The 16,156-nt window shown below is 39.0% G+C and overlaps 1 protein-coding gene across 1 annotated transcript; it reads right to left on the bottom strand.

Moving 5' to 3' along the window:
* Positions 1 to 7,063: 7,063 nt before the first annotated feature.
* LOC127190040 (olfactory receptor 1440) lies at positions 7,064 to 8,017 on the bottom strand. The gene has a single exon (XM_051147089.1). The coding sequence runs from the start codon at positions 8,015 to 8,017 to the stop codon at positions 7,064 to 7,066; it is 954 nt and encodes a 317-aa protein (XP_051003046.1).
* Positions 8,018 to 16,156: the final 8,139 nt, after the last annotated feature.

The raw sequence follows: 16,156 nt of genomic DNA, 5'->3' as shown, positions 1-16,156 counted from the left end.
CAAGAAACCTACAGAGTAATCTAGCCTGGGCCCACAGGGCCTCACAGAGATACAACCACCAACCAAAGAATCTAGACTCACTATACATAAATAGCAAATGTGCAGCTTTGTCAACATGTGAGTCCCCTAACAATAGGAGTTGGAGCTGTCTCTGAATCTGCAACCTATTGCTGGGTCAGTTTCCCCTAGCTGGGCTGCCTTGTCATTCCCTGGTAGGAAAGGATTGTTTAGTCATGCAGTGACTTGAGATAGTAGGGTGGATTGGTAGCAATTTGGGGCTGCCCTTTTTCTGAGAGGAAGGAGAGAGGGGAATGGGAAGAAGGGTGGTGTCCGGCTGGAAGGAGAGGTGGGAGGGGTTGGGATTGGGATGTAAAGTGACTAAATAGATAATAAATAAATGGAGGGGGAAACACACAAGAAATCGTGACATTTCCAGGCAAATGGATGGCACTAGAAAAGATCATCCTGAGTGAGGTAACCCAGACCTAGAAAGACACACACAGTATATACTCACTTAAAAGTAGATATTAGCCAAAGAGTACAGTATAACCATACTACAATTCACAGAACCAAAGAAGATAAGTAATAAGGAGTACCCAAAATTGGATACTTTAAATCTCACTCAGAAGGGAAATAGTATGGACAGTGGAAGAAGTTGAAGAGAGAGAATAGGGTAGGAGAGCAAATGTGGAGAGAAAAGAGGGTGGAGATCAGATGTGAGGAGAGGGGATGGAAGGACACAGGGCTTGTAAGAGATGAGAAACCATGGGTGGGGGCATCTCTGAGACTTGCTGGAGACTTACAACATGGTAGGCTCCTGGGATGATATGGGAATGGCTATATCTGGGATTCCTACTAGTGGGGGTCATGAAGACTGAAGAGACCACCCTCTAACTAGACAGAACTCCTAGTGGAGGGAGGGGAACACCACCCTACTCACAAAAACTTTGACCCAAAATTCACCCTGCCTACAAGATGGGCAGGGATAAAAATAAAGCAGAGTTGGAGGGAATGTCCAACTAATGCCTTGCCTAACCTGAGACCTACACCATGGGAGGGAACTAACCCTTGACAATTAATGATATTCAGCAATGCTTACAGACAGGAACCTAGCATAGCTGTCCTCTGAGAGGCTACACCCAGGAACACAGAAGCTGAGACTCATAAGGCCCCACCACTAAATAAAGATCTGCTCATAATTAATGGATGTTGAGAGAGGGAGAATCAATCCTCTCTAAATACAAGCCCCCTGATAGATTATTTGATTCCAAAGGGTCTTCTCTAAATACATATATATATGAACAAAACCAAACAAACTTATCAGGCTAATATATATATATATATATATATATATATATATATATATCATACGTAGTAATGATAATCAAAGATGTGGGGCCTTGTGAGATTTCCCCCATCTATGCTGGTATGTCCAATGGTATTGCCATTGCATACATCCTGTTGGGAAACCGTATTTCATATATAAATTATAAAATTATTCCATATATAATGACACTATCTCACAGCAGAAGTCCTGATCGTCAGGCTCTCATGGTCTTTCTAGCCCCTCTTACGTGACATTTCCTGAGCTTTCCACATAGGGCTATGTTGTGGATATATCAATTGGTATTGTGGGTTCTTGTAATGATCTCTGTACACTATGTGGAGAAGCTCCTTTGACAAAGGATGGGAGCTACACTTTTCTCTAGAAATAAGAATAAGTGCTTAGAATGCAATTAGAAACTAAACTATACTGGTCTGGGAAGTGACGATAGTTAGGCTTTCTTCTATAGTTCATAACCAGCCAGGGGAAATTGGCTGGGTTTACAGTACAATTCATGAATGCCCTCCTCTTGATTAGACTTTAGGTTTATTTAGATGGCTATTGGAACCCCCAAGACATAAGTGCACTACTGAACCTTTTGGGGATAGCTTACTGTACTGGTCAGTGTTGTGGTTTGTAGGCTTTATAGCTCCTTCAGATACTTTGAGAGCTAGTCGTCAGAGAGGAGGCTTCTAGGTCAGTCCCAGCTCAGTTTCTCCAAGCCCTGTATCTGAAGTGAGCGCTGTCTTCAGCAATAAGGTCTTACCTTCAACTTCTGGAAGGAAAACAAGGACAACAGAAATAGATTATACTCTTTCTGGAATCCTTTGGACTTCCCTAGTCAATAGCTCCAAGGGAGGTTTTCTAAGTCTGGCACTGGAGACTTTGTTAGATAATTTATGGCTCTTGAGGTTAGCTTTACCACCCCAAGTAGTGTGACTTCACTTAAAACACAAATGCATTGTAAGTCAATATAAAATCATGTTTCCATATAGCTTGTGGCACACATCCTTAGTGTTATTTATCCCTCCTTCTTCTGTCTCCCTCTGTATTACTCTTCCATTCCAACAGTTATGGTATTTCAATTCTGTTTGTATGGAGAGGTTTCTACCTTGTAGTTCCTGGTTATGAACATTTGGCTCTGCATATTGCATTTATTTTTACTGAGTCATTTTTTTCTTGAACACAATCTATAGGGTATCTGAGCTTTTGAGGAAGGTGATCTTTCAGACCCAATGGGTCGTGTTCTGACTTAGTCTTGAACCCTTCACCATCGAGGCAGTCTACACAGTGTATTCAGTCAAGCAATCTACAGCTTTGTCATGACTACTTCATCTCAACTCTATAAAATCCAGTTTGGCCTTTGTTTACTTCCTTGTTTCCCCAGTTTTGCTTCACCTGGGTCTAGCTTATGCCACATTTTCACAAAGTGATAGTACATATAATACATATAAGATGAATTTATTTCAATTCCAGTACTTCTGTTATTTTAGATACGAGAGTGATATGTACATTTATGAATATACACCCATATTACCAGGTGCAGAAGTCTTAGTAAATTTCATTTTCTTCCCTTAACTATATTTTTTGGTTTTCTTTTTGTTTTAAATTTTATTTATTATTATTATTATTATTATTATTATTACTATTATTATTTTTGTGTGTGTGCATATGTGTGTGCATGTGTGTACATGTATGCATATGTGTGTGCATTAGTGCATGTGTGTCCATGTATGTGTCTCTGTGCGATACATGGATGAGTGCAGGTTCTTGTAGAGTTCAGAAGAAGGTAACAGATCCCCTGAAGCAGTTGTGAGGCAGCTGTGAGTTGTCCTACTTGGGTGCTGGGAACTGAACTCGGGTCCTCTACAAGACTAATTCCCACTCTTAACCACTGTCTCTTTAGCTCATACATGTTTTATAGGCCTAATGCTCTTGTCTTCCTAGCCCTCACACATTTTGAGCTTTGTATAATAAAAACTTCTTTAGACTATTATTTGGGAGAACTAGTGCTTAGATGGTCTTAAAAGATGTGATTAGAGAGGTGGTTCAGTGGTTAAAACACTTGTTGCTCTTGCAAGGAACCAAATTCAGTTCTCAGCACCGCTCTCGGACTGCATACAACTGCCTGTAACTCCAACTTCAGAGGCTCCAATGTCCTCTACTGTCCTTTGCAGATATCTACATGCAGGTGGCATCACACATACAAACACATAAATAAAATTAAAATATGCCTTTTAACAATAATCTTCAGGGAAAGTTTAACTGTGTTTTTTTGAGTGTTGTGTACTTAAAGGTTATTGCCACTGGAACCCCTATCAGATAGTTCATGAGATACAAATTCTTTGCACAGACAGAAGGTGGCATTAGGGAAAGAAACTTGCTTTTCTTCATACCAAATCAAGGCCTTGGGAGAATCACAGTTTTCTTTCTTCTGAAATAAGGGGTCTTTCTTAATTCTGTATCACATTGATGTATTACTCCCATTGAACTCTTACACGTACAAATGTATCCCCTATTAGGCTGTTAGCCCCATTTTTTTGAATCCCATGTGTTCTGCCAGAACCCAATATTTTTAGAGTTAAATAGATTTCTCCCATGTGTGAAAGCTATCATCAGAGCTGCGTATGCTCATAAGATTGCCATTTTCATATTATGCATATTTATATGACAGAAATTTCCGTTTTTGTTTGCTCAGAAATATATTTTTAGATATTTTCTGGAAAGTACTTCACTCGGTCCCATTTGTTACTTTGTAGAAGGTACGGTGTATGAACTTTGCCTGGGGGAGATGAATGAATATCTTTTCACCCCAGGCAAAGCATACTGAAAGACAAAGCACCAATTCCTCTCAAATCTAACTTGGTGAATCAATGAGTTTAATAAGAGTTATTTACAGAATCATGGGTGAGGATTATTTGCAAGAGTTGGCCAACTATGAGCAGCTATAACTCGAAGAAAATGTGACTTTTATGCACAGTCTGTCAATAATGCTAGTTTTTCATTTATTGTCCTCTAGTCCCAGATATTGATGAGTCAGCTATCAGAGTCAGTGTTCTTTATGGCTCAAATGACTTCCCTCATGTTCACTCTTGCCTCTGGAACTTTGTGTCACCTTCACAGCACTCAGATTGATTCCCATATATCTTTGCTTTGCACAGACAATATCTTATAAGAAAGAACTTTTCCCTGTTTAAGATTTATCCCAATTCAATCAGGTCAGGAGCAAATGGTCTCTGATTACTGGACTTGTACCAGACCATCTGCATGCTGTGTCATAGATTTCCTCTCCTTTTTTTTGCACTAAAGTTTAGACCTGAAGGATATTTTCTATCATGCCTACCTCATCCTCTTCCTCTTATCCAATTCTTCCCATGAGTTGCACATTTTTGGATCCCAGGAGGGTATATTTAGCACAGATCTAGGTTGCGTTCTCTTCTTCTTACATCTCCCAGCAAGAACTCATGAGCCAACATCTCCATACCATCTTCCCTTCTTATGTAAGTTCAGAGACTACCATGGAGGGTAGCATATACCTATATTCTCATTGGAAGTCTTCCCTTAAACAGGCAACTTCTTTGCGTGGGCATAGTTTATCCTTGGTTGCATGTCTTATTTCCAAGAACAAGGCCACATAAGTGATGCCACAGTCTACTTACAATCTCACCCATACATGCTACTTTCAGGGACTATAATATTTCCTCTAGTCCACCAGTCATTTAAGAGGCATCCACATATTCACTCTTCATATTCACACAGTGGAAAGTATTCATCAAGGAGTCTTATGATTCCATACCATGTATAGAAAGGCAGTTACTCTGGGATTTCCTACAACAGACACTCCACTTTCCGATAAATTGCTCTCAGTTACATATCTTCTCATTCATACCAGGGATGGTGCAACTGCTACTACAGCAATGACACATGTTGTCTATGCCACATGGGGAAGGGTAGATATATCAAGATTGCTCCATGGTTGCCTCAACCCAGAAAACTTAGCTTTAATATCATGTCTCATCATCCACAGCAGAGACAGCACAAGTGCCCCCTCCTAACTCATTTTTAGTTCTGTTTGTGTCCCATATGTGAGTACCAAGGGTTATGCAAACATTTCTGGGAGATAAAAACAAATTTCCACTCATCTATTATGTAGCAATTTCCCTAGTGATTGAAATATTGCATTCTTCGGGAAAGTTCATTTAATACAGAAAGTGAGCAACTCAAAATAGCTTTAGGAGGTCCCTGAAATCAACTAGATTCAGTACCTGCCCCTTTACCAAGATTATATAAGCAATATAGATGGCTAAAAGTCACTCTCAGATAAGCCCAGTCTCCTGAAAGAAGCAGAGACCAGCTAAGCTGCCAGAAAGAGGCCCAGACCAACTGAGGCACCTGGAAAGGACACTTTCCAACCTGGTAAATTTCCTGCATGCTGTTCACTGGGCTCAAGTTTCCCAGATTTTGTAAACTGTCACCCATGCTGGGGTAGGTTTTGGTTATGCAACCCTGTTTGATTCATCTCTGCTTCTCTAAGTAACCCCTCACCCACTTTCCTGTAAATGATCCCAATAAAACTCATTGGTTCATCAAGTTGGACTTTGGTATCCGTACTTCAGTAGTTCCCTATTATAGGTGAGTTCACACTTGTTCAGGTCTTCCTAGTGATATTGTCACACAACATTAGTCCACACAGGACACCAGGGACAGAAACCAAGACATGGCCCCACCCAAATATAGTGTAGTAGCATTAAATTCCTTTTGCTCATTCACTCGCAGGTTATTTGTGTATGGCTCTGAAAATAAAATTCTAGAATACAAGTTCTAGAGCAAACTCCCCATTACATGTTACTTTGGCAGATGGTTAGATCAACATTTAGAATTACGCGTCTCCCACATTCCTATCTTCATCAACTGGAGCTCGCCTAAGCACTTATCTTAGTTAACGTTTCTGTTGTCATAAGACACCATGACTAAAAGGGATCTGGAGAGGGAAGAGTTTATTTCAGCTTACATCTTGTAGTCCCACAGAAGGGAAGGTAGGAAAAGAACTCAAGGTAAGAACCTGGAAGCAGGAATAGAAGCAGAGGCTATGGCAGAGACTCTGCTTACTGACTTGCTCCCCACCACTCAGTCTACAGTTTTCATAGCACCCAGGGTCAGCAGCCCAGAAGTTGTAATGCCCCCACTGAACTGGACCCTCCCACGTCTAGCATTCAATAAGAAAATGCCCTACAAACTTGCCTAAAAGCAATCTGACAGACCCATTTTCTCAAATACAGTCCCTTTCCCAAGATCACACTAGCTTGTGTCAAGTTCATTTTTTTAAAATAATCGGCCAGAACACATCTCAAGAGTCTGAAGTCTCAGACAACACCGCCATTGTAGTGTTTGAGATGCAGTGATTGAGAAAGACTGTTAGCCTCGTGTTTGGTCACGTTTTGTTCATCTTAAGTACCAGAAACCTGAAAGAATAAGGGTTTGAAAACTTAAGAACAAAAGACTGCTGCTTCAAAAATGAAAAATGATGTAGAAACTTCTCTGTGACTCGATGCTGGTACAGAAGAGGAACCAACTTCAAGACTAAGAGGAGACAGGACCCAGGATTCATGAGCCAGCCTAGAATTTGATGGGGTGACCTCACTTGTGACTCCACCACGGTATCAGGGTGTTGGAATCACATTGACTACCCCTGCACAGTCTAGGGATATCCAGTCAAAAGGTTCACTAGCCTGACTCTAACTAACAGCGGCACTGGGAAAAGCACCTCTTCTTACATCTCTTAAGAGCATCTTTGATTTCCTTGTTCCTCAGACTGTAAATCAGAGGGTTCAACATGGGAATCACTACTGTATAGAAGACTGACGCCACCTTGTCATAACCCTGGGAACTATCAGAACTAGGGCGCATATAGACAAAGAGTCCTGATCCAAAAAAGAGGGTGACTGCTGTCAAGTGAGAGGCACACGTATTGAAAGCCTTGGATCTGCCTTCTACTGAGCTGATCGTCAGGATTGTCCCAACGATATAACCATAGGATACCAGGATGACCAAGACAGATGCCACCCCAAAAATCACTGCTATTACAAACTTGAGGACTTGAAGGGCAAAGGTTTCAGAGCAGGAGAGGACTAATAACTGAGGCAGGTCACAAAAGAAGTGATTTATAACGTTTGGCCCACAGAAATGTAGCTGAAGTATAGCACACAGTTGCATCAGTGAACCAAAGAAACCAGTGATGTAGGCTCCAACCACCATCTGCACACAGAGGGAGGGGGACATGATGGCTGTGTAGAGCAGAGGGTTACAAATGGCTGCATACCGGTCATAAGCCATGGCTGCCAGAAGACAACACTCGGCCAGACCCAGGCTTGAGAAGATGAAGTACTGCATGGTGCACCCCACAAAGGAGATGGATTTGGGCTTCTGGAAGAATCCTGAGAGCATTTTAGGGGTTGTAGATGAAACATAACAGAAATCTAAAAATGACAGATTGCTGAGGAAGAAGTACATAGGTGTGTGTAGGTAAGGGTCAATCCTAATCAATATAATGAGGCCCAGGTTCCATGCCACTGTAGAGAGATAAGTTCCCAAGAAGACAACAAAGAGAACCAGCTTGAGCCTGGGAAAATCTGAGAATCCAACAAGAATGAACTTGGTGATGGCAGTGCTATTCCTCCCTCCTGTCATCCTCATGGAGCACCTTAAACCTGCAGATAGATACTTTAGATATATTAACAATGATTAACTAAGTAGATTACACATGATTATTTCAACATTACAAGTCTTCCTCGTTTTGAGTACAGTGTTGGATGAAAAATCATCCACAATCAAACTAACTTCAACAAAATCAAGATCTAAATATTATTCTGGAAATTGCTAGAAAACCCTCTTCCTACCACTTCACAGTTTGAGCTACATTCTTGCAATTCTTCCCACACATACAAACAGATGTTGCCAAATTCTTGTCTAAATGTTGATACTGATTTGCACTAGTATAAAAATTTCATGACAGTGTTTCTCATTATTTTATTATCAACATTTCATATAATTATATAGATTTGATCTTTGATGATCTTGAAGGTAAAATTTATTTCACTGTTTTAAATTTGTATCTCATGATCCCTCCTCTTTCTCTACTAGACTTGTGTATGAGACTTTGCAACAAACAAATAGTTTTAATTCATTGTTCCCCGAGTTTGACAATTATTTTCCATGTTTATCACTCATTGTCAATATTAAGTGTGTTCAGGATTTTAATATATCCATTTATTTATTTTTGTCTGCTCAACTCCATAATTATAGTCCCAGATTTGTTGTTACAATGAAAAAAATTTAGTTATATATTTCAGAAAGAATCTTCTCTATTTTTTCTTTTAGTTTTAGTTTTTACATTAGTATTATATGTCTTGGAAAAAATCAATACATTGTATGAAGTATAAATCTGATGTTATTTTGTTTTTTTCTAAATTGATTGACACTCATCCACTACAATGAATTTAATTATTTGCCTGTCAGTAGGAAAGATGTTTTCTTCAAAGTTGCCAAATATAAATAGTAGAAAACACTATGAATGTAACATGTATATAATTCCTGAATGTTTTATGGTTCTTTTTGCTGTAGGTAGTTTATTCTATATGTGTCTAATAATGTAAACATATATGTAAAATATTTAATAAAAATTGTAAAAATAAAAAAATTAAAATTCACTTTTATAATAAGATAAATTACAGAATTCCCATTTTGCTCAGTTTTAAAGTTTAGTTATAGTGCCACCTATTCAGCCCCATGACATTTTATAGTTAGTTATAACTGTATTCGTTAGTGCATAGTTATCACATAGAGCATTGTAATGACTGGAAACAAATCCCTTCATTTTTCAGAAATCACTTTGATGGTTCTCACATCCATGTCTTCAGAAGATCTGTGTAATGAATGCATCCAAAGGAAATAAAATTAAGATTTGCACTGCATATCACTTTTCATTAGTCTGAGGAGAGATAATACATAAAAATTATTTTATCTCAGTTGATAAGTAAAGGCATAAGAGATGTAACACTGACTCTTAGTAAATACTCATTACTGCTGCACATGCTGGGAGGGCCTGGGTATAATGACATGTGCTCTGGGTTCCAAGGTCTGTCTCTGCATCACTCTGACACCACTGGGGCTTTGCTTTCTCTTTTTCCAAAATGAAGTCATTGCAACTGTTCTCTTTGCATCAAAGGCATGTTTCATGTCTACAAACAATAACTGTGATGGGAAATCACACAGAAAGAACTGTGTAGAGCAGAAGTAATGCGATTTCAGAAACCAAAGAAGATGATTAATTAGCAATCAGCAAAAAGAGAATACATTGACCCGTGCCATCCATCCATCCATCAGTGAATGCACTAAGGTCACACCAAGACCCAGGCTGCCATCCTGCCCTAAAACTGACTTCTGGGCTTCCCATGTTTAAAACACCTTCTGTAAAGACAGAAATACTTCACATGAACTACTAAAGAATTTTTACTTCAAGAAACTATGTGAGTCATACCAGGTAAGTAGGTGAGTAGAGATACTAGTTGCTATGGCATTTCTGTGGTATGTTTTCTCAAGTCTATTCTCAGGACCATACGTCCTGGGGACCTCAGAAATTGAATATTATTTTTAAACTCTTTCTTAAGAAATGCATTTTGTAAAGATCTTTGTATCTTTCTATGTGCTTAAGTGTTAGATATTTTTAATAAAAACACAAACACTATTTTTAATTTCTCAAATGAATGTTATTACACATCTCTTCTAGTTCACTCATGAACTAGAGAAAATGAAATAATATTTACATGGCAATGCCGCTGGAACTACTACTTTGGTAATAGAGAAAGACTCCATAATTGGAAAAAAACAGAAAGGCTGTTTCACACTAATTCCTGCAGTTACTTTTACTTAATTTCCTATTGTCTGTTTTCAGTTCCTGTTGTCCATTTGAGATGAAATTTACATGCTGTAATGCCATAATGAATGTGGTTCCCTCACTCTACTGCAAGTCAGTGAAATGGATCAGCTGAACCAGTAGCATGATAGCAATTTAATCACATGTACTATCAAATGGATGACATCATCTGCACATTAAGGTCAGATCAGGCAAACTGGAGATGGCTCAGCAGTTAAGAGGGCCCAAATTTGGGTCTTAATCCACAGCTGGTGGTTCCCAACTGCCTGAAACTCCATCTCCAGGAGATATGGCATCCTCTTCTGGCCTGTGTGCATATGTGCAGATAGGCTCACAGACACACACACACACACACACACACACACACACACACACACACACACACACACAAATAAAAACAAAAATAAATCTTTTTTAAAGGATCAGATCTAATCTTCTAAGTTTTCTTTTGCTGTGGAAATTTGTTGCAGACACAATGTTTTCTGAGTCAATAAATATAAACTATTATGTAATTTTTAGGACCTGGAAAAATGTATGCAGCGAGTTACTCAAAAGATAAATGCCATTTTTATACCCCTGAAGAAGTAACAAGCAGCAGTAATAAGTTATTTATAGTACCACAGCCCAAAGGATCAGGCCAGGGGACTGAGAGACTTACCAGTAAAATGACAAAGAGCCAGTCCCTTATTTTTTGTTTGTGATCTTAATATGATAAAATATCATAATCTTATGAATAAGATTTTATATCTTATGAGTTAAATACTTTACTTCGTTCCTCTTTAATATTAAAACCCAAATTAAACCTTGATGTAGGAGTCACAGAAAATGTTTTCCTGTAGGGAAAATAATACGGTGTTTGTTGAAATCCAACATCTGCAAAGCACCAAATAAGACTATCGTTGGATGAACAGCAAAAGGAAGATTAAATGAGGCCTTCAAGTCACTCCAGGAGCAATCCGCTTTTACTTTTTAATATATTTGCATAAAGAAAGGTGAAGAAAACAGTCGATTTAATATGAAGAAGGAAAGACACATGTATGAGCTAAAACTTATTTTCTTGTCCTCTTTGGAAGCCTTTTCTTTTTTTATTTTATTTTATTTTATTTTATTTTTTAATTTTTTTTATTAATTTATTCTTGTTACAGCTCAATGTTTATCCCATCCCTTGTATCCTTCCATTCCTCCCCCCCCTCATTTTCCCATTATTCCCCTCCCCTATGACTGTTCCTGAGGGGGATTACGTCCCCCTGTATATTCTCATAGGGTATCAAGTCTCTTCTTGGCTACTTGCTGTCCTTCCTCTGAGTGCCACCAGGTCTCCCCCTCCAGGGGACATGGTCAAATGTGAGGCACCAGAGTACGTGAGAAAGTCGTATCACACTCTCCACTCAACTGTGGAGAATATTCTGACCATTGGCTAGATCTGGGAAGGGGTTTAAAGTTTACCTCCTGTACTGTCCTTGGCTGGTGCCTTAGTTTGAGCGGGACCCCTGGGCCCAAATCTGCCTATCATATTGTTCTACTTGTAGATTTCTAGGACCATCTGTATCCTTTTATTTTGCTATTCTCTCATGCGTCTCTCATTTAGAGTCCCAATGGGATGCCTTCCCCTCTGTCCCAGTTTCCTGGTAAGTGAAGGCTTTCGTGGGACATGCCCCTTGGGCTAGTATGCAGATATAAGTGAGTATATACCATTTGATTCTTTCTGCTTCTGGGTTAACTCACTCATTATGATCATTTCTAGCTCAATCCATTTATCCACAAATTTCGGGAATTCCTTGTTTTTAATAGCTGAGTAGTATTCCATAGTGTATATGTACCACAGTTTCTTTATCCACTCTTCTACTGAGGGACACTTAGGCTGTTTCCATGTTCTGGCTATTATGAATAAGGCTGCTATGAACATGGTTGAGCAAATTTTCTTGTGTGCTGGAGCATCTTCTGGGTATATTCCAAGGAGTGGAATAGCTGGGTCTTGAGGAAGCCCTATTCCCATTTTTCTGAGATAGCACCAGATAGATTTCCAAAGTGGCTGTACTAGTTTGCATTCCCACCAGCAATGAAGGAGTGTTCCTCTCTCCCCACATCCTCGGAAGCCTTTTCTATTATGAATTTCCTTTTAAATCCATTGCAGATGAGTCATTTTCTAACTTACTGAAAAAAAAATCACTGCTCGCATTTAAATTTAATAACGCTGTTATTATGCCACAGCTATTGATATACTTTCAGGTAAATATAGATATATTTAAAATTTTCAAGCCAGATAGTGGTGATGTACACCTTTAATTCTAGCACTTGGGAGGTAGAGGCAGTTGGATAAGTTTGAAGCTACCAGAGTCTTCAGAGTGAGTTACAGGACAACCAGGACTATACAGAGAAACTCTGTTTCAAAAACAGCCAAAAATTCAACTAATAAAGCAAATATTATATTTGTTAAATGTTACTATGTTAATGACTCAAATGTATTTGCTTAAAACACCAATGAGAGGTTGATGAAATGGCTCAGGCAGCATAAGCATCCGCTGCCAAGCCCCATGACAATCCGATCCCCAGAACCCATATTGTGGGAAGAGAGAGCTGATTCCTGCAAGTTGTCCTGTGATCATCACGCGCGTGCATTCATGCATATGTTTGTGCACACACATTAAATGAATGAGTTGTCATTTCTCATGGCCCTCCTGGTTGACTGGATAGCTCACAGGCTGGCTGCATTTTCATGGTCATAGTCTACTGAGATGACTACATGGTCTCTCAGATGAAAGTGGGTGCATTTGGTAGACTCTCGCGTGTTTTGGAACTCACACTGGTATGACTGGAATAGCTGAGATCTCTCTCCATATAACCTTTCCATCTAGAGTCTTGTTGACACAAGCTAAGACTTCCAAAGAGCAAGGCTCAATATGATGTGCTCATTAAGCTACTGACTGTGAGATATTTTCTGATGTTTCATTGGCCAAATCAATTCAAATGGGTGATAAAAGAATCAGTAAGGAATGGGTCCTTCCAAGGACATGCCAGGAAATGTGAGTCCCTGATGTCCACTAACACATTACTGCAGTACATGCAAGTGTAGCCTCAACTCAGTGAGCTCTGGGCCTACATGAGATGCTGTCCCAAAAAACAAGGTGAAAGTACCCAAGGAACGACAGCCAAAATTATCCTGTGGCCTCCATACACAGGTACACTTGTGTGTGCATGCACACAAGCACACAGATGTGCACACACACACACATATACATACACACAATTTTAAAATAGTCAATGTGAAGCTATTTAATAAAACACTCAAGAAAATTAGTCTATTTGGGGAGAACAAATCAGGTAAATTATAAATTTGGTACTTAATTTGGATTAATTTTAACTGGCAAATTATTTTATTTTTTAGCAAGGCTTTATAATGCATTTTTTTATAGCCACGATAAATGTTGAAATCATTTGTGCACACATACATATATGCCATTGTGCATTGCTGACTTATGTGTGCCATTCAACACCTGTGTGGACACTGTAGTGCATTTATGCAGACCCCACTGGCCATGGATTACTACATAGCTAGACTCTGTGCTATGTGGGGTCATGTGACTAAAACAGCACGAGATTAAGGTAATCATTAAAGAAGACAATTCAATGTTGGTAAACTCACAATATATGAAGCTGCTGCTTCAATGATACAAATTGTTCACAGCAAACTGTTCCCTGTAAGTAGACAAGTACATGCTAAAAGAAAAGACACAGCATAGCACAATCATTGCATAAACCAGCAGCATACTCTACCTGTAGGCATTGACTACGCCGCTGGGTCAGTAGGTTGTTTACTGCAGCCTCAAACAGACACGAGTAATATAATTTGTCTTCTTACAGTGCTCCAGTGGCTCATGGCACTAAGCCATAGGAATTTTTAATTCCATTTTAATATTATGGGACCCACCCTTATCCATTCAGCTAGTTGTTTGCTGACCATCCTTATGTAGTGGTTAACTATAAGCATGTTCTTCTAAATTTACGTACATGTTCTGCACATAATCATTTAAGTATGTCTGTTTCTGGCTTTCTGTATAGTTTATACAAAAACGTTTTCTCAATTCAACATTTTATCTTAAAGAGGAAGGTAAATGTCATCCAAGCACAATCCCTCTCACCCACTCTTCTCTCCATTCTGAAGAGGTGGAAATTGAATATGATGAAGAGGGTTACCCAGAACACAGGAAACCAGAAATCTCGCAGCAGTGGTTGATCACAAAGTATTTGGTTTTCTAACAATGATAATCTCGTGTCGTGGCCACTCCTTGTCACAGAGAGAAATGGCTAGAGACAAACTAAAGTGGAAAAGAACTTTTCCCAAGCATAATAAGGACCTGACTTGGAAGAAGTAAAAACTAGGAGAATGCTTAAAGACTTAGGGAAAAACTTCTCTGGGAGTGGTGAGAACAGGGTCTCACTGAATAGCTCTTGCTGACTCTGAACTCACAGAAATCTCCCCTCGTAGGATTCCTCCAAGCCTGACAGGGAAGATATCCCTTACATCACCTGTTTCCTCACACAGCTGGCACACTTTGAGCTCTGTGATGTTGGAAGTCCACAGGACATTAGTCCTGATAATGAATATTAACAAATGACCATGTATGGAGAAAGGAATAGCATAGATAACTAAAGTGCCAAGCATTCTTTTATTTTCTTTTTTCTTTTTATTTATTTATTTATGGTACTGAGGGTCAAGTCCAGGGCTTGCACATGTTAGGCAAATGCTTACCAGTGTACTGGATGTCTAGAACTTTTTATTTTTGTTTTTTATATAGTCCCAGGATCTCACTTAGTTGCCCAGGTTGGCCTGGAATTTGAGACCTTCTGTTTCTGTTTTCTGAGTATCTGAGGCTATAGGCTTGTGCCAATGGGATCCAGTCAAAACCTTTTCTCTGAGTTAGAATTTATCTTTCACTAATTCAGCAAGTTGCTATCTATTTGGGTCCTTATTTTGTGATGGGCATAATACCCAACAATTTACATGTAGTATCTGGGTTGTTTTTACAGGCTAACCTGCTCTGTTCCTGCTCCTGTTGACCATAGCTGTCACTCAGATGTTTCAGAGGAAGGTGGGCTATTGGTGGATGTTAGCTCCACTGCAGTGTAGGAAACATAACAGCACCTACTTCTCACCTTGATCTTGACTCTACTGTCCTCCAAAGGCGTGTTCCTACGGGAGGCTCTTTCTTCTCCAAACTCCACTTGGTCCAGAAAGCTCCTGGCCATCCATCCATGATAAGAAAATTGCTTCCACTTGAGGTTCATTAAATAGCTCCTTAGACCCCAGAGTGTAAAACATATCACTAATTAACAGTCCATGTAATTGTTCTCCAGTGTGATGGTAGTGGAAAAAGTGAGTTTTCCCCTGGTGGTTTTACTTCTTGTGCATTCTTCATTCAGAAAATGTTTTAGAACAAATCATTAGAATAAGAACATACCTCATATGTCTTCACCAAGTTTTAAATTATAGATTGACTTTTTCCTTTCTGTTACCTATGGAATGCTACATTGTGTATGATTCATTCAGAATGTTATCAGGCAAAGTTAAATCATTCACAAATATCATAAGCATTAGTATTCATGACTTATTCTACTCTCAATTTGCTTTAGATTATTACACGCTTCACATTAGCCACAAGCAATATAAAATATTTAGGAGTTACTCTAACTAAGCAAGTGAAGGACTTGTTTGGAAAAAAAATTTCAAAACTCTGAAGAAAGAGATTGAAGATGACATGAGAAGATGGAATGATCTTCCTTGTTCATGGATCGGGAGAATTAACATAGTAAAAATGGCCATCCTATGAAAAGCAATCTACAGATTCAATGCAATCTCTATCAAAATACCTACACAATTTTTTAAAGACATTGAAAGTCTT

This window comes from Acomys russatus, chromosome 5, assembly GCF_903995435.1.
Source record: "Acomys russatus chromosome 5, mAcoRus1.1, whole genome shotgun sequence".
NCBI classification, from domain to species: domain Eukaryota; kingdom Metazoa; phylum Chordata; class Mammalia; order Rodentia; family Muridae; genus Acomys; species Acomys russatus.
This window is presented reverse-complemented; position numbering and strand designations above follow the sequence as displayed.

What these genes read in the sequence shown, in the direction of transcription:
- LOC127190040 (XM_051147089.1), bottom strand. Translation starts at nt 8,017, where the DNA reads ATGAGGATGACAGGAGGGAGGAATAGCACTGCCATCACCAAGTTCATT.